Source organism: Onychomys torridus, chromosome 12 (assembly GCF_903995425.1).
Source record: "Onychomys torridus chromosome 12, mOncTor1.1, whole genome shotgun sequence".
Taxonomy (NCBI): Eukaryota; Metazoa; Chordata; class Mammalia; order Rodentia; family Cricetidae; genus Onychomys; species Onychomys torridus.
In genome coordinates this window covers 1,062,942-1,083,108 of record NC_050454.1, presented here as the reverse complement: position 1 = coordinate 1,083,108, position 20,167 = coordinate 1,062,942, and the positions used below count along the sequence as shown (strand labels likewise).

General features: G+C 41.7%; 1 protein-coding gene across 1 annotated transcript in view; it reads right to left on the bottom strand.

The window, feature by feature from the left end:
* Positions 1-20,167, bottom strand: part of Yeats2 (YEATS domain containing 2) — a 93,335-nt gene that overhangs the window by 60,876 nt on the left and 12,292 nt on the right. Inside the window, exons 7-9 of the mRNA XM_036204055.1 lie at positions 17,648-17,809; positions 4,710-4,821; positions 2,019-2,063 (exon numbers count right to left, since the gene is read on the bottom strand). Of these exons, the coding sequence (XP_036059948.1) occupies positions 2,019-2,063; positions 4,710-4,821; positions 17,648-17,809 (319 nt within the window). The remainder of the gene's footprint in view (positions 1-2,018; positions 2,064-4,709; positions 4,822-17,647; positions 17,810-20,167) is intronic.

Here is a 20,167-nt window from a genome sequence, read left to right as displayed (position 1 = left end):
CCACCAGTACATGTCAAATATCTCCTTTCCCAGGAAGACCTTTCCTATCCTCTGTGACTTAACGTAAGACCCCATTCACCAGCCACTCTTCTTCACTGCACTCATCTGTAGTTGAAATTGTCTTATGCCTCTGTGTTTAGTGGTTACTGTCCACGCTGGTTAGTACCTGACACCATCCAGGGTCGTTTGGGAAGAAGAACCACAACTGAGAAAATGTCTCCATCAGATTGGCCTGTGGACAAGCCTGTAGAGCATTTTCTTGATTAATAATTGATGTGAGAGGGTCCAGCCCACTGTGGGCAGTACCACCCCTGGGCTGGTAGTTCTGAGTTACGTAAGAAAACAGGCTGAACAAGCCAATTAGCAGCATTCCTCCATGGACCCTGCTTGAATTCCTGCCCTGACTTTCTTCATGGGTGGGTTAGGATCTGGGGGCTGTAAGATGAGGTCAGTCCTACCCTCCCCATGTCACTTTGGTCATGGTCTTAGCAGAGCAACAGAAAGCAGACTAGACTGCTGTCCTTATGCTCAAAAACATCAAGAATAAAAATTATCTTACTCAGGTAGTGGTGGCGCATGCCTTTAACCCCAGCACTTGAGAGGTAGAGCCAAGTGGATCTCTATGAGTTCAAGGCCAGCCTGGTCTATAGAGTGAGATCCAGGACAGGCACCAAGACTACACAGAAAACCCTGTCTTGAAAAACCAAAAAAAAAATTAAATAAATAAATAAATAAATAAATAAATAAATAAAAAATAAATCATCTCTTTACTCCTAACATTTGGACCAGTGAAAGCATACAGAAGGTACTTAATAAATATCTTCTGGTATCATAAAGTCCACTTCTCTAAACAGTTAAGATTTAGCTGGCTGATCAATTCCCAGCTCTCAACATGTGAGTTAACTACTGTGTGTAAGTCCAGTTCCAAGGGATCTGATGCCCTTTTCTGGCCTTTGTGGGCATTGTACACACATGGTACATATATGTGAAGGCAAAACACGCACATATACAAATAAAAATTTTAAACTCTTTAGGGGCTGGAAAGATGGCTCAGTGGCTTACAACATGTATTTACTCTTCTAGAGGACCCGAGTTCGATTCCCAGTGCCCATTAACTTCAGCTCCAAGAGCTGAAATCTGGTCCCTTTGGGCACACCCACACACATGTGGCATACACTCAGATACAAATATATATACACAATTAAAAGTAAATATTAAATAAATAAACAAAAGAGCACTTGTCACTATTGCAGAGGACCTGGGTTCAGCTCCCAGCACCCACATGGTGACTCACAACTACCTTTAACTCTAGCTCAGGGGATCTGACATACTTTCCTGACTTCCATGGCCACTAGGCACACAAGCAGTGGATATCCATATATGCAGGTAAAACACTCATACAAATAAATAAATAAATAAATTTAAAAAAGAAGGGATAGATTCTACAACATGGATGAACCCTGAGGATACTACATGAACAAAATAAGGCAGTTACAGGAGGCCAAATGCTCTATGATTCTAATTATGTGAAGGAGACAAGTTCACAGAGACAGAGTCAAGTCGTGTAACTTAACAGCTATGAACTTGTAAGATGAGCAAAGTTCAGAAACAGCTGGTCTCACCCTGAACATATTTTTATGTCATTAAGCTATATGCTAAAATGGTTCAGATCTTAAAAAGTTTTGTCATGTTTTAAACCACAATTAGAAAAAAAGAAAAAAATAATGGGTGGGGTGGCAGCAAAATCCAAGGACTTAAAAAATGACCAATATTCATTCTTTTCCTGTTAAATAAAATAAAAATAATATTTAGCTGGGGGGGGTGGTGGCAAATACCTGTAATCTTAGCACTCTAGAGGCTGAGGTAGGAAGTTTGTATTTAAGGTGAGCCTAGGCCACCAGATGAGATCCTGTATTACACACACACACACACACACACTCACACACACACGAACACGAACACGCACACACACCCTCCCCCCCACCTCCCCCGCACACAAGGCTGAAGGAGGTACCTACCGTCTCCGCACCCAGGGTCTGTAAGCCAGTGTAGGTCCTATCCAGCTAGTCAAAGACAAAGGGACACGTCAGATTTCACTCTGCTCATGAGCCTGACCCAGGTTACAGATTTACCTAACACCACTTCACTGCAATCCGATCCTCAATATTCTGGGGAAATCTGAGAAAAGCCAAATTCCCAGCCTTATCTATAATCACAGACCAATAAAGAATGCTTTACTAAATCACACCATGTCCATTCTTAAGGTATTATGTGGCACTAATGTCCGTTTATAAAAGTTGTATGAAATATTTCAAATGACAGGCCACAGAAATGCACATGCAATGCCATGATGCAACTACATGGTTGTGTAGTTACAATGCACGACTGAAAATTATGAATGAAAATTGGAGTGACACAGTCAACATTAAATACTTCAAATACAATAGCACCACAAAAGATTTATTTTTAAAGCAAGGAACAGAAAGGATAATGTTACTAACAAAAGTTAATATTACAATTCAATTATAATTAAACTGAAATTCTTATTATTGTAGCATTTCAACTTATATCCCCACAATAAAAATTTTTTTAACACTTTATCAGTACAAACACTGTACAGTGAGACTAAAAGGAAAAACAGTAAGCTAGGCCAAAAAAAAAAAAAAATCAAAAGCTAAACAGAAATAGGTGAGGCACCTCTGCACATACATACATACATACATAAACATCATTAAAAATAATCATTTTTATGTACTTTACTATCATTTTAAAGTACTGTGTTTTATGATGGGATATGGTGGTATAAACCCTTTATCCCAGCACTCAGAGGTAGAGGTAGACAGTTATTTCTGTGAGTTATAGGCCAGTCTGATCTACACAGTGACAATTTGTTTCAGCCATGAACAAACAAAACAACCAAAACATTGTGTCGCAAATAATCTTCCACTGAGAACTGAAAAAAAAAAGTAATAGGTAAGAACTATGTAAACAAGCCCTTTATTTGATAAATTAGGGCTGGGTCCACTCTCAAATAAAACAGTATGTGCAGTGACCAAAAGAAAGCAAAGACTGGGGCTGTAGAGACAGCTCAATGGTCAAGAGTACTGGCTGCTCCTGTAGAGGACTCTGTGACTCCAGTTTCAGGGGATCTGATGCCCTCTCTGGTCTCTGTGGACAGCAGGCAAGCATGTGGTAGATATACATTCAAGCAGACAAAACACTCGTACGTGCAAAATAAAAATGGGTATGTTTAAAAAGAGCAAAAACTCTTTTAGACCTTTCCCCAAGAAACGGTAAGGGGAGATGCCTGCCCTTCTGGTCCAAGCAGCCTCATGCTCTTAACACTGCCTTCCATTCTTCTCTAACCTCAGAGAAACAAACGGTGCTGTCCAGCCTCAATGAAGGGAAGTTCCAACAGGTCTCGGGTGAGAGAGGTCCATGCACACAACAAAGGTAATGAAAAAGAAAACTCCACTGATACATTCAATTTTATTAGTTCCCTTTTGGGAACCACGGATAGTAGTAGGAAGGGTGACTTGGGGTAAGAGGGATATTCCTTATTATTTATTTAACTGGTTGATTGATTGATTTCGAGACAGGATTCTCTGTGTAACAGCATTCCTAGCTGTCCTGGAACTCATTCAATAGAGCAGGCTGCCCCACACAGAGATCTGCCTGCCTGTCTCCCTAGCGCTACCGTACCCAGCTGCCAAGAGGAACTTCAAAACGATCTGTCTTCCAACTGTAATAGTTACATAAAATTGCCAAGGAAATGTTTAAAGATAAAAACAAAACACAAAACAAAAAGGAGTGGAAAAACCAGCCATGATGTCATTCCAACTAATCTAACTTTTTTTTTTTAAAACATTTAAAAAATCATGGATGATCCTTCTTTTTATATGTGGTGCTAAGCATTTCTTGCACATAATGGACAAGTGCTCTCCCCGCTAACATCATAACTCTAAAAATTTTTACTTATTTTTAATTGATGCTGGGGATTTAATCTAGCTAGGGCTTGTAGATGGCTCAGCCTTTACTGCATGCAAGTTTTTTATGTTCTGCTTTGCATGTACTATAAAGGTAGTTTTCTCCTTGTATAGGAAATATTCAAAAATTTATTAATTATAATGGCTGTATAATTAGCCACATGTGTAGACCAGTGAAGGATATTCAATTCAAAACTATTATAACCTTATTAATTTTTGTCCAAACATGTTCACTTCTCTTAATCTTTATGTATTTTGTGTAATGCTTATATCTGCAGTGTTACGGATTGAACATCACAAAGTATTTGCCTCACATACAAAAATAAAGACTAGACTAACAGGGTCTCGAGCATCACATTAACTGAAGTCTTGCTAGGTGGTGGTGGCATGCGCCTTTAATCCCAGCACTCAGGAAGCAGAGGCAGGCGGATCTCTGTGAGTTCAAGTAAGTTCCAGGACAGTTAGAGCTACAGAGAAACCCTGTTGAAGGAAGGAAGGAGTGAAGTCTTGTTTCCTCAGTGTTAGTTCACCTTTTTGAAGAGTATACACCTTATGAAGTAACTGCCTCCCCAGCTTTGAGGAGAAAGCGCTGGAAGGGTGAGCATCATATGCTCAGGGGTTACCCTGCTTCCACAGCCCTCAGGAAATAAACGCTACTACTCTAAGCAGGTGAAGAATACAGACACGTGTGAATTTCCAGGGAGCAATGCTCCGCCGCAGTACCTTCAGATTGTGTATGATATCTATCCGCTTGTTCTGGCTGTCCTTAAAGTGAACTTGCACTCTCACGGGAAACTCACCCCAGCCTCTTCGAGTCAGATGAAAGGGAGGCTCTCTAGAGAAAAGCAGAAATTTTACAGATTCACCTATGTTTACACTCGCATTCCAAAAGAGCTTTTCTAAGAGACAAAACAGAAACTTAGCTAGGTTTCTTTGTGAGTTAGGTACTAAATCAATGCTGAGTTACACACACACACACACACACACACACACACACACACACACACACACGCTAAATAATAACACTGTAATTCAAGTCTACATTACTGAATGATTTCAGCTAAGAGGTACAGACTGCATGATCCAAAGTCATTTTCTTAAGTGGAACTAGAGTAAAAATGTCACACTACAGAGTCAGAAACAGGCACAGGAGGCGAGATGTACATCCCAAACCAAAATAAATCATAATAGTGTTCAATCTATCACTTAATTATTTAATTGGTGCTAACTGCTAAAAGGACTTCATAAAAAGAAAGCAAATTGCTCACAATATCATCTTCCCTACATAGCAGCTGTGATCTCAGAATGCAGGAGTGTGTATTTGAATGCTAACTGGACTAAAGAATATTCAGTCACAATATAATTTATGAAGAAAGGAAAAAGGGAAATAAATGGAGGAGATTGGAAAACTGTTACTAATCACTTTGGGTATGTGAAGGCTCGTCATACTCTGCTTTTGTGTATGTGTGAAATTTTCCATAATAAAAATATTTAGAAACTTAATTGAGAGATCTTGAAGTACTCAGGCTATATAGCGTAAGTTAATAGGCAGGAAAACTGAAAATGTCTGTGAATCTTTGAGTTAGATTTAGTGTAACAAGGTGCTGAGATTGGGCAGGAAAAGGCACACCCCTGGGATGTGCTTTTGGAAAACTGAGACACAATTCAGTTAGGTCAGAGTCTCAGAACATAGCCTGAGAGGAGCCTAACACAAGAATTAATAAGCAGACCCAGAAACTGAGTCTGAGACAGGAAATATTCTGAATTTAAGAGCAGCCTGAAAAGTAGAGAAAATAACTGATCCTAATACAGTGAGGTCAGTTACTCTGAGTCAGAGTAATTCCACTTTGTAGCAAGCTACTATGTAGCTGCTCCCTGTGCTGGACGACAGCACAGCTAGCCATCCACTAGGCTTGGATGGTGTTTGCCAAAACCAGCAGAACCTCTAGGGGCAAAGCTGACATACACACAGACAACGCTCTGAGCCTGGTTTTGTCTCTGCCTTACATCTGTTCTCTCAGCTGCAGTCACCTCCAGGCACTACAGGTTTACAGTCATTCTGTTGAAACATATCAATGACCAGAAAAAAGTCACAAGCAGTGGCCAGCCAGTCTGTTTTCTAGTGACTCAGAATGCACTCTTATTGAAGGTTTCACCTGGGTATGGCTCATACCTGTAAATGATGCACTGGGGAGGCACTGGAGAGGCACTGGGGAGGCAGAGGATTGTTAGTTCAATGCCAGCTAGGTCTACCTGCTGCACTGAAGTTCTAGATATGGAATCACAAAGAATAAATAGATCATTCCTCTACATGGAAGACCTTCAAAAGGACTAAAAAGTTTCTCCAAGCTCTTCCCAGGGTGGACATTTCTGATTTCCATGGAGATAGTGGCAAACGTTCAGAGTATTTCCACAACACAAATGCTATTCTAAACCTTTTGATCTATTAAGTTAGCCAATGTTTACAACCTCATCAGGCACAGTTCAACTGCATAACTAACTTGCAAGGCCACATAGCAGCAAGAAGTAAAAGCAGGATTCAAACTCAAGCCCTAAGCTACAGAGCCCATGTTCTCACCACCATGCTAGTGCAGATGCCCATGGTGGCTGATGTCACTACCCAGTCCTCCTCCGATGCACAAGAACACAGTACACTGCTGTCAGGCTGGGGCCATACTAGCCCACTTTAGTCTCACATGCACCAAGGCTAGGGGCAGTCCACGTAACTCCCCAAAGACAGGGACAGTGTGCATTTTTTTTTTTTTTTTTTGGTCATCTCCGCACAAAGTTCAGAGTCCAGCACATACTTAGCGACTGGCTGATGAGTAACCTTTACTGTCCCAGCTCTTAGGAAGTAAGCCAAGGGTGGTCATGGTAAGTAAACCAAGGATGAGAAGACGGCTTCTACAGAAGAAAATACCTGTATTCTTCATCAGGTCCAAGGGTGGCCATGGTAAGTAAACCAAGGATGAAAAAGACGGTTTCTACAGAAGAAAATACCTGTATTCTTTATCAGGTCCAAGGGTGGCCATGGTAAGTAAACCAAGGATGAAAAAGACGGTTTCTACAGAGGAAAATACCTGTATTCTTCATCAGGTAACATACAATGATGAGGAGATTCAGTGATCATGAGAAATATATTTGTACTTTGATTTTTTTTTTAAGCTGAGGATCGAAACCAGGGCCTTGTGCTTGCTAGGCAAGCACTCTACCACTGAGCTAAATCCCCAACCCTGTACTTTGCTTTAAAAAAAAAAAAAAATTAAAGTTCCCCAGTAGCTGCATCAAATTATATGAAATTAATATACATGAAGGTAATCCTGAAATCAGGCACCATCAAGCTTTGAAGTCCCATAGAGAACATACTAAGCTCAAAACACAGGCTAACTCTTTTTACCCTGCTTTACACAATACCATATCCGGAATGGTATGTTAGGTCTCAGAAGAATATTTTAAGAGGATACAGATATGCTGGAGTGTGTCAGGGCCATAGTCTAGTGACAGGGGGCACAACACAGTCGAAAAAATGACAGCTAGGCTGGAGTGTGTCAGGGCCACAGCCTAGTGACAGGGGCACAACGCAGTCGTACAAATGACATCTGAAATAAGTGTATCCTGGAGGTCACAGAAGAGACTCAGGAACCTTCCTCAAATATCTGAGATCTGCTAGAGAGGAAGCAGTATGTCCTACAAAGGCACGGAAGAAGACTTTTCAGCAGTGAGACATGCACACCTGCAGTCCCAGCACTGGAAGGTTGAGACAAGAGGACTGCTTCCCATGAGAGGCCAATTTGGTCTACATAGTAAGACCCTGTATCAGCGCTACCCCTGAAAAAAGAACTCATGGAAGTTTAGGTTTCTACTCCGTGTAATTTAAAAATTCCGGGCAAGCAGAGTTACTTACAATGGAATGACCCACCCCACGTCCTCAGTAACTCATTCTGCATCAAACATGAACTGAGTATTGACAAGTTCTAGGAATCATGTCAGACTCTGGGATTGCTACTATTAGTAAGAGGTCCCAAACATCAAGAAGCTCAAAGTCAAGGCTGGGTGGTCTTTAATTCTAGCACCCCAGAGGCAGAGGCTGGTGGAACTCTGAGTTCTAGGCTAGTTACAACCACACAGTGAATCTATGTCTCAAAAACTAAAAAGATGCCTGAATCCAGGGCTCTTTGGGTACAGTGCTTGCTTGGCATGCATGAAACCCTGGGCTTGAGCCCCAGCACCACACAGACCAGGCACAGCAGTGCAGCCTGTCACCTCCGCAGTTGGGGGAGAGAAGCAAGTGGGTCATAAAACTCTATCTAAAATAATAGGAAAAAAAAAAAGGAAGGAAGCTCAGATCCTAATAAGACAGACATGCATGTAAATTTTTAAGTGTAATAACCAACTTGTATACATCACATGCTTAATCAGAGCAAATGATTTCTCCAGCTTTTTGTTTTGTTTTGTTTTGAGACAGGGTTTCTACATAGCTCTGACTGTCCTGGAACTTGCTCTGTAGACCAGGCTGGCCTCAAACTCAAGAGGTCCACCTGCCTCCGCCTCTTGAATGTTAGGATTAAAGGTGTGTGTCACCATAACCAGCAAATAAAGTGATTTTTAAATCACCAATTTGTAGTTAATAAAGGAAGACCTGCTTTAGGAAAACTACCTGGAGAGATGTCTCACAGTGCCCTTCCTGGTATAGTCAAAACGACGGGAATCAGACTACACACCACTGCCAGTGTCTGCTTCAGTAACAAAACCTTAGATTTCACAAAACAGAGCCTATCTACTTTTAACAAGACACTTGAGAAGCACACAGTAGGATTTCTGTGAAAGTGGTGAGATTCTTCCCTTGGACCATTACCTCCTGCCCAGTGACTGCAACTTCTCATGATCAGATCATCTGAGATCTCTCAGTAAGTATAATATTGCACATTGTGGCACTTTAAATTGCAATGTGTAGGGAAGTAGCATTTTGTAAATTCCAAGTATTATCAATGCCTGATGAGTGAATGGAGAGATAAAGCAGTCATTGTTTTGCACACTGGATATTAGGAACTTTCTGTAAAGAAATCGCAATCTATTTACTTTAGTAAATTAGAAGTTTATCAGTAAGAAATGATTACCATGTTTAACTGACTCACATTACTCCTATAAACAACTGTTGTGTGCGCCACAGAAAGAATTCAGTGGAGCCAATCCTTTCCTTCCCCATTACAGGGTTCTAGGAGCAAACTCAGGTGGCTGGGGTTTCCTGGCTAGGGTCTTTGCATCATGCTCACAGGCGAAATGAGCAGTGTTACTCCTCTTAAATCATTTACCTAGAAGGCTGGAGAGACAGCGCAGTGACTAAGGAAACCTACCCTCTATCAGCGGACCAGAATTCAGTCCAGTCCCTACATCAGGTGGCTCACAAACACATGCAAGTCCAGCTCCAAGGGATCACACTCACATCTGACTTCTGTGGGTATGCACACACACACACACACATATTCACACAGGAAAAATAAATCTCAAATTCCCCTAAAACAATTAACTTCATTTCACCATGAGATAGAATTTTCTGTTAATCTGGATGCTGAAAAGGGGGGGGGGGGGGTAAAAGAGCACCCCCCCCCCCGACAGTGGCTTGATACATAGTCAAAGCTGACAGCAACACTCACTCCAGCCTCAGTCTCCCAAGCGCTGGGACTACAGGCATTAGCCATCGTGACCAGCAAATCCATTCCGCTGTTCTGGGAATTGGATCTTGCCTACATTATGCATGCTCTCTCCCCCTGAGCCACATCCCAGCCCTTAAACTTGTCTATCTCCTAATTAAAGTCACTGTTGTGGTTTGAATATGAAACGCCTCCCACAGACTCACATGCTCAAACACTTGGCTCCCACCTGGTGGCTCTGTTTATGAAGGCTGTGGAACCTTAAGAAGGTGGAAGTTGCTGGAGGAAGTGGGCAGGAAGTGTACTTTAAGATTTTATAGCCTGCTCCCACTTCCTGTTGGCTTGCTTTTCTCACGGGGGCTACTCTGTGGCTTCTTTGATCTTCCAGGTTCTTACCCTGATATGTGACTGCCGATTTTTTATTGTTAAAGAATAATTAGCCAGGCCAGTGGTGGCCCATGCCTTTAATCCTAGCACTCAGGAGACAGAGGCAAGTGAATCACTGTGAGTTTGAGGCCAGCCTAGTCTACAAAGTGAGTTCCAGGCTCCAAAAGCTACACAGAGAAATCCTGTCTCGAAAAACAAAAACAAAAAATAAAACAAAACAAACAAAAAGAATAATGTCTCTCTCTCTCTCTCTCTCTCTCTCTCTCTCTCTCTCTCACACACACACACACACACACACACACACACACACACACACACAGGGAGAGAGAAGGAGAGAGGGAGAGAGGGAGAAAGAGAGAGAGAGAGAAACCAAGCAACAAATCACCCTTCCAACAATACAAACTCAGAACTCAGCACCCAGACCTCTTGTCACCGAGCCCAGACGCCAAGACACCAGTGTAAGAACACAATCAACAACAGCCAGGGCAGTGTGTCACCACCAGGACCGAGTCGTCCAACAACAGCAAGTCCTGATTACTCCAGCACAGCTGAAGCACAAGAAAACAACCTTCTGAACATGATAAAGGTCCTTAAAGAAGAAATGAATAAATCTCTTAAAGAAATTGAGGATAAAGACAAAAAAAAAAAAAAAAGAGGAAATGAATAAATCCCTTAAAGAAATTAAAAAAAAAAACCAAAAACCAACAATTGAAGGAAATGAATAAAACTGTTCAAGTGGAAATAAAAGCAATAAAGAAAACACAAACAGGGAATTCTGGAAATGGAAAATCTGGGTAAGCAAACAGGAATTACAGATGCAAGTATCACCAACAGAATACAAGAGATGGAAGAAAGAGTATCAAGCATTGAAGATACAATAGAAGAAATACAAACACTGGTTAAAAAAAAATGTTAATTCTAAAAAAGATTCCTGACACAAAAAAATCCAGGAAATCTGGGACACTAAAAATACAAAACCTAAAAACAGAAAAAGCCAGGCAGTGTGGTAGTGCACACCTTTAATCCCAGCACTCAGGAGGCAGAGTTAGGTAGATCTCTGTGAGTTCAAGGCCAGCCTGATCTACAGAGTGAGTTCCAGGACAGGCACCAAAACTACACAGAGAAACCCTGTCTCAGAGAAAAAAAAAAAAAAAGAAGAAGAAGAAGAAGAAAAAAAGAACAAAGAAATAGAAGAATCCCAGTTTAAAGACCCAGAAAATACTTTCAACAAAATCATAGAAAAAAATTTTCCAAACATAAACAATGAAATGCCTATAGGGGAAAAAGGATACAGAACACCAAATAGATTGTGTAACAGTAAAGAAAGTCCCCTCACCACATAATAAAACATTAAACATTCAGAAGAAAGAAAGAATAATAAACAGGGTGGTGATTAAAAGCATATGCCTTTAATCCCAGCACTCAAGAAGCAGAGTCAGGTAGCTCTCTGAGTTCAAGGCCAGCCTGGTGTACAGAGCAAGATCCAGGACAGCCAGAGTTACAGAAAGAAACCTTGTCTCAAAAAAAGAAAAAAGAGCTGCAAGGGAAAACAGTAAGTAACACATAAAGGCAGACCTATGAGAATTATATCCCACTTCTAATGGAGACTCTACAAACCAGAAGGTCCTGGACAGATATCCTGGAGATTTAAGAGGCAAGAGATGACATCCCAGACTACTATACCCAGCAAAACTTTCAATCACCATAGATGGAGAAAACAAGATATTCCATGATAATGTCAAAGTTAAACAATATCTACAAATCCAGCCCTACAGAAGGTATTAGAAGGAAAACCCCAACTCAACGAGGTCAAGAACACCCATGAAAACACAGGAAATAAATAATCCCACACCAGTAAAACCAAAAGAAGAGCTGGAGATCTGAAGAGCGGTTTGACATCAGACATGGAGATACAGAGTTTAGAGTTTGCCCAGATGGTTTTTAGTCTTTCTTTGGTCCAGTATTTTCTCACTATGCTCCCTTTTGGAATGGTAATATATACATATATTACATATATGATATACATATAATATACATATATATAAAATGCCATTATATGTTGGAAATATGTGATCTGCTTTTTGATTTGATCTTTACAGGTGATTACGGTTAGGAGACTGTATGACTCTCAGAAGAGACTTTGAACATTACTGAGACTGATATAGATTATGATGACTTTTGAAGTTGGACTAAATCCATTTTGTATGATATTGTTACAAACTCAGGGAAGCCAGGGAATGGAATGTGGTAGTTTGAATGTAACTGGCCTCCATTATCTCATACGGAGTGGCACTATTAGGAGGTGTGGCTTTGTTGGAGTAGATGTGGCCTTGTCGGAGGAAGTGTGTTTCTGTGGGGGTGGGGTTTGAGGAATCCTATGCTCAGGATACTGCCCAATGTCTCAGTAACTTCACATTGCCGTCAAGATGTAGGACTTTCAGCTACTCCTGTAGCATCATGTCTGCCTGTATGTCACCATGCTCCCCACGATGATAATAGACTGAACCTCTGAAAATTTAAGCAAGCCCCCTCAATTAAATGTTTTCCTTGTGAGAGTTGTCATGGTCATGGTGTCTCTTCACAGCAATAGAAACCTTAATTAACACAACCCCTAAGAAAACAGAAGCAGTCATTAAAAGTCTCCCAATCAAAAAAAGTCCAAGCCAGACAGTTTTAATGCAGAATTCTCCCAGACTTTCAAAGAAGAGATAACACCAATACTCAAATTATTCCATACAACAGAAACAGAAGGAACATTGCCAAATTCATTTTACAAGGCCACAGTCACACTGATACCTAAACCACACAAAGACCCAATAAAGAAAAAGAATTACAGACCAATTTCCCTCATGAACATAAAATACTTGCAAACTGGATCCGAGAACATATCAAAAATATTATCTACCATGACCAAGTAGGCTTCATCCCAGAGACACAGGGATGGTTCAACAAAAGAAAATCAGCCAATGTAATCTACCATATAAACAAACAGAGATAAAAAAAACTCACATGACCATCTCATTAGATGCCAAAAAAGCTTTTTACAAAATCCAACACCCCTTCATGATAAGTCTTGGAGAGATTAGGAATACAATGAACATACCTAAATCCAATAAAGGTAATATACAGCAAACCCATAGCCAACATCAATTTGAATGGAGAGAAACTCAAAGCAATTCCACTAAAAAAGGAACATGACAAGGCTGTCCCCTCTCCCCTATCTACTGAATACAGTACTTGAAGAGCAATAAGACAACTGAAGGAGACCAAGAGGACACAAACTGTAAAGAAGAAGTCAAAGTATCATTACTTGCAAACAATATGATAGTCTACATAAGTGATCCAAAAATTCTACCAGGGAACTCCTACAGCTGATAAACATTCAGCAAGTGCCTGGATACAAAATTAACCCCCTCCCCCAAAAAAATCAGTAGCCCTCCTATATACAAATGATAAATGGGCTGAAAAAAAATCTGATAATCAATGCCCTTTCACAATAGCTACAAATACTACAAAATATTTTGAGGTAACTCTAACCAAGCAAGTCACAGACTTGTATGACAAAAACTTCAAGTCTCTGAAGAAGGAAACTGTAGAAGATATCAGAAGATGTAAAGATCTCCCATGCTCAGAGTCAGGAGGATTAACATAGTAAAAATGGCCATCCTACCAAAAGCAGTCTACAGAGTAAATGCAATCCTCATCAAAATCCCAACACAATTCTTCACAGAACTTGAAAGGACATTACTCAACCTCATACGGAAAAACAAAAAACCCAAGATAGCTAACACAATCCTGAACAATAGTAGAACCTCCGGAGGTATCACCATCCCTGATTTCAAGCTCTACTCAGAGCTGCAGTAATAAAAACCATATGGTATTGGCATAAAAATAGACATGTTGTTCAATGGAATAGAACGACAGCCCAGATATAAATCCACACACCTATGACACTGGATTTTTGACAAAGAAGCCAGAAATACACAATAGGAAAAAATAGCATCTTCAACAAATGGTGCTGATCTAACCAGATGTCTCTATGTAGAAGAATGTAAACAGATCCATATTTATCACCCTGCACAAAACTCAAGCCAGGGGGTGGTGGTGCATTCCTTTAATCTCAGCACTTGAGTGGCAGAGGCCACTGAGTTCGAGGCCAGCCTGGTCTACAGAGCAAGATCCAAGACAGGCACCAAAACTACACGGAGAAACCCTGTCTCAAAAAGAAAAGAAAAAAACCAAAAAAAACCAAAACAAACTCAAGTCCAAGTGGATCAAAGACCTCAATGTAAGATTAGATACACTGAACCCTAATAGAACGGAAAGTGGAGAATAACCTTGAACACATTGGCGCAATAGACAACTTCCTGAACACTGATAGCACAGGTACTAAGAACAACAATTAATAAATAGGACCTCATGAAACTGAAAAGCTTTGGTAAGTCAAAGGACACTGTCAACAGGACAAAGACGAAGCCTACAGAATGGGAAAAGATTTTCACCAACTCCGTATCTGATAGAATACCAAATATAAAATAACTCAAGAAACTATAGACATCAATAGACTAAATAATTCCATTAAAAAAAATGGGTTCAGATCTAAACAGAGAATTCTTAATAAAGGAAACTCAAATGGCTGAGAAACATTTAAAGAAATGTTCAACATTTTTAGCCCCTAGAAAAATGCAAATCAAAACTATTTCGAGATTTCATCTAACACCTGTCAGAATGGCTAAGATCAAAACCACAAGCAATAGCTCATGCTAGTGAGGATGTGGAGCAAGACACACCTCCATTGCTGGTCAGAGTGTAAACTTGTACTGCCACTATGGAAATCAATAGGGTGGTTCCTCAGAAAACTGGGAACTGATCTACCTCAAGATCCATCTATACCACTCTTGGGCATATACCTAAAAGACATATACCAGAGGGACCCCATTCCATCCTACCACAAAGACACTTGCTCAACTATGTTCATCAAAGCTTTATTCATAACAGCCATAAACTGGAAACCTAGATGTCCCTCAACTGAAGAATGGATAAAGAAAATGTGGTACATTTACACAATGGACCCAGTGACTTTAAAAAAAAAAAAATCATGAAATTCATAGGCAAATGGATACAACTACAAAAAAAAAAATCATGAAATTCATAGGCAAATGGATACAACTACAAAAAAAAAAACATCCTGAGTGAAGTAACCCAGATCCAAAAAGACAAATATGGTATATACTCACTTATAACTGGCTATTAGCTGTTAAGTAAATGATATTCATGCTACAATCAAGGAGAGTTTTGGGGGGTATGGGTGGATCTCCCAGGGAGAGGAAGGCAGAATAAATTTTTCAGGTAGACTGGGGGAGTGGGCAGGGGTGGAAATAAAAGGGATCGGGTGGGGGGGGGGGTAGAGAGAGGAAGTATGGGAGAGAAAGCTGGAACTGGGAGGGCATAGGGGGTGACGTGGGAAGCTAGTGTGGTGGAAACTTCCTGGAACCTGTGAGGGTGACCCTAGTGAGAACTACTAGTAATGGGGATACAGAACTTGAACCAGCCATCTTCTATCACCAGGCGAGGCTCCCAATGGTGGGACTGGGACACCAGCCCAGCCACAAAACCTTCAACTACAATCTGTCCTGCCTGCAAGAAGTGCTGGGACAATGGGGCGCAGGACTTGTGGGAGTGGCCGACCAATGACTGGTCCAACTTGAGGCCCAGGTCACCAGAGGGACCCCATGACCAACACTGCCAGGACCTGGAGGCTGGATAGTCCAAAGACCTAGAATAATTCCACCCCCACCCCCACCAGCAAGATTCCTAATGGTGTTCTGCTATACTCATAGATGGGTGCCTTGTCCAGTTGTCGTAAGAAAGGCTTCCTCCAGCAGCTGATAGGTGCAGATGCAGAGACCCACAGCCAGATACTAGGCAGACAGGGAGCCCAGGTTGGAGGTCTCCATCAGGTCCCTCTTCTCAGAGTTCAGTGAACCCCATGGAAGAAAGGGAGGAGGAAGTGTGGGAGCCGGAGGAGCTGAAGATACCATGGAGGCTACAGAGACTCAAGTCGCAATCTCAGAGCCCGCACGGGTCTGTGCTAGGTCCTCTGCACATATGTTGTCATTACTGGCTTGTGTTTTAGGGACTCCTGACAGTGGAAGTGGGAACGTCTCTGACTCTTCTGCCTGCTCTTGGGGCACCTTTTCCTCCTCCAGGGTTGCCTCATCAGCCTTGATGTGAGTGAGGGTTTGGGTGTGGTTTTATGCAACTTCTCATTCAGGCTGATGTCCCTGGGAGGCCTGCTCTTTTCTGTAGGGAGATGGGGGTGGGGTGGATCTGGAGGAGAGGGGAGATTGGTGGGGGGAGGGCTAGAGGGAGGGAAAGCTGTGGTTGGGATGTATTGTATGAGAAAAGAATAAATAAGATTTTAAAAAGGTTCTACTTACATCAAGAGCAACATCGGTAATACAGGTTCTAAGGGTGGATTTCAAAGAGGAGCCGCTACGGGAATCGATAGACAGCCATGATAAAGGTAGACCAGGCCAGGCGGGCCGTAGCAGGGCTGAGGTGTTCAGAGCTTCCTTGTTTTTTGTTTTTTTAAGACAGGGTTTCTGTTTAGCCCTTGCCAACCTTGAACTCAGTCTGTACACTGGCTGGCCTCAAACTCAGAGATCCGCCTGCCTCTGCCTCCTGAGTGCTGAGATTAAAGGCGTGCGCCACCATCTGGCTCTGGACTGAGTTGTTTTTAAGGAAGGATGGTCCAGAAACTACAGATATGAAAAGAAAGATACACCAGGCAGTGGTGGCGCACGCCTTTAATCCCAGCACTCAGGAGGCAGAGTCAGGCGGATCTCTGTGAGTTCGAGGCCAGCCTGGGCTACCAAGTGAGTTCCAGGAAAAGGCGCAAAGCTACACAGGGAAACCCTGTCTCGAAAAACAAAAACAAAAAAACAAAAAAAAAAGGAAGATACTCCTTCCTAGACCCAACACCACAAAGTGTGTAAGTGTGTATGTGTGTGTGTGTGTGTGTGTGTGTGTGTGTGTGAGAGAGAGAGAGAGAGAGTCAGAGAGAGAGAGAGAGAGAGAGAGAGAACACCTGTCACTTTAAGAAGAAGTTTAGCAGAGTCATGTTTTAGGAGTTAAGAATGAATAGAATGTTCTGTACCACACAGGGACTTCATTGACAATAAACTCCAAGATAGTCAGGGTGCTTAGGAGATGCTAACATATAAAGATGTACAGAATGCATCTGAATAATTTCACATCACTACATACAACCATTCCATCTCTCATGAAGGTAAATCTACATACGGAAGATTATCACGGGATTATATGTGAGACAGTAAAATTAAGAGACACTGGCAACATTTCTGTAATGTTAAATCACTGCACTTAATTATCAGTAACTTTTTTTATATACACTAGTGCTTCAAGGCTACTAATACAGTACAGTGACAATGTGACAGGAGACAGGTCCAGTTAGTGAAACACTGCAGAGGAAGCCACAACTAAAGCCACTTAATGACCAAGAGCAGGTACTGAGCAAGTTAATAACAGTACAAACATCCCTAGGGCATGTTACAAAGTTAGTCACTTTTCTTAAATTCAGATTATCTTAGGCATGCTCACCTAACTTCCACAAGGTCATTTGGTTTATAGCTTGGATGAAGGAAAAACCAAACTTTCTTGACAAAGTGATTAATGCTGGGTTCCCGACGGGACCCTCGGACATACACCATCCACTTATGGGTAGACTGGTCATTTTCTTCCCGCTTATCTGGAGGTATGTACCTGGAAAAGAAAGGGATAGATCGGTTTCTTCCTTCAAAAGTCTCATCATGCATGGTGAGATGGCTCAGTGCATGAAGGCCCTTGCCACAAAATTCTGATGATCTGAATTTGATCCTAAGATCCTTTAAAAAGGTGTCCTGACCTCCACACATGTGCCATGGTGTGCATGTTCATACATACACAAATGATGCACATATACACACAATAATAAAAATAACAGTAATAATATTAAACTAAAAACAACCTCAAATTGCTCAGCAATTAAGATCACTGGCTGCTCTTCCAGAGGATCCAGGTTCAAATCCCAGTACCCACAGCGTGGCTCACAGCTGTCTGTTCTGAGGCCTCCTCTGACCTCTGTGGGCACCAGGCACACATGTGGTGCACATACATACATGAAGACAGAATACACATACACATTTAAAAAAAAAAATCCTAACAACTACTACTACTGAGGTCCTGCTTAAAACAAGATTAAAATCCCAGCAGTAATAACGGCAGTCACGCCTCCCCAGACCCCACGCTACTTAATCCCCTTAAAGTTTGTTTTCTGATTATCAATCCCAAACTAAAAGAGGTCAATCACATTTTTTCCCCCAAGACAAGTTTCCCAGGCTGGCCTTGAAGTCAGAGATCCGCCTGCCTTTACCCCCCCGAGTGCTGGGATTAAAGGTGTGTACACCACTGCCCGGCCATACTGTGGGCCCCTGAGGTAGAAATAAACTGGCATTAGGGAGCTTCGCGCTTCCAGTCAGGTTTCAGGTAGTGTGGGACCCTCCTGTGCCACTGTCTTCCCCCAGGAAGCCCCCTTCTCCTTGGGGGGCTTTGCCTCTGTACCACTGAACGGGGCACCCCCTTAGACTCTGGTGACAAACTCGGACATGGCCCCTGACATCTAGACCTCTGATCGTCTTTGGTGACACCAAGGACAAGCGTTGAACCTTCACAGGTACTCTGTCCAGTCTTGGCGCTCTGTTCTTCCATGAGGGAAATACTAGTTTCTGAATTCCACGAGCCTGGTTGGGATTGCACTGGAGTTGGGGGGGAGGCGGCGTTTGCAGTACTGGGCCTCCTCATCTGTTACCTGACACACAGATCTACTTCTTTCCATAAAGCATACAACTTCTTCTTGAAGGGCTAGCACGTCTTTGGTTTGATTTACTGAGCACATTCTGACTGCTAATGTAAACATGATTTTTAAAATGTTTTCTGTCATATAAGAACAGCTGTCATACAAGTACTGACTACTGTGTAATGATACCATAGTCAATAACCTTACTGAACTTTCATTAATCTTAAAATTAAATCAAAAATTTGGTTTTAAGGCCTGAGAGATGGCTTGGCAGGTAAAAGCACCTGCCATTTAAGCTTAATGACCTAAGCTCAATCCCAGGAGACCATGTGGAAAGAGAGTAATTCCACAAGGTGTCCACACACAGTCTTAGAAAAAGTTTCTCCAAGTAGTGGTGGCACACACCTTTGATCCCAGTACTGCAGAGGCACAGGCAGGGGGACCTCTGAGTTCCAGGCCAGCCTGATCTACAGAGTGAGTTCTAGGATAGCCAGGGCTACAAAGAGAAACCTTGTCTGGAAAGACAAAAACAAAGAAAGAACAAAAAGATTTTAAAAGGTTTCCCCAAACTTATACTTGATAATAAATATTTATGCAACAGATCATATCATAAATTTTTGCCAAGTACAACTTTACTCTAAATCAAGACTGATAGACACATTAAGAGAAAGTCTCATTAGGAACATGATTTTCTTCTGAAATGACTGGAAGGTTTGAGAAAACTGTTCCTTGAGGCCTCTTCCCACTGTGATAACAGGGCAAGGAAGTGTTTACTACAGCAAACGGGCTTGGGCAGAAGCTACCACTTTCCTCAGCGTATAGCTGGCTCTGTTCAAGCTCGTGCAGGGTGGCACACGCCTTTAATTCCAGCACTGGGGAGCTGCGGGGGTGATCTCTGTGAGCTAGCTCCAGGCCAGACAAGGCTGCACAGTGAGATCCTGTCTCAAAACAAAACAAATAACCAAACCGCACACACACTAAAATTTTCTACATTTTAGAAATTAAAACAAAAACTGACTTAAAAAGTAATTATGTTGGGCTGGAGAGATAGCTCAGTGGTTAGGAGCACTGATTTTTTTTTTTTTTTCCAGAGGACTCAGGTTTGAATCTCAGTATCCGCAAGTCTATAACTCCAAGATCTGATACCCACACAGACACACATGCAGGCAAAACACCAATGCACATAAAATAAAAATAAGTATTTTTTTTTTTTAAAAAGTATCTATGTCAAAGTATTCATCAGACAGTTGAAAATGAGACCTCTTCTACCTAAAGATAAACACCGG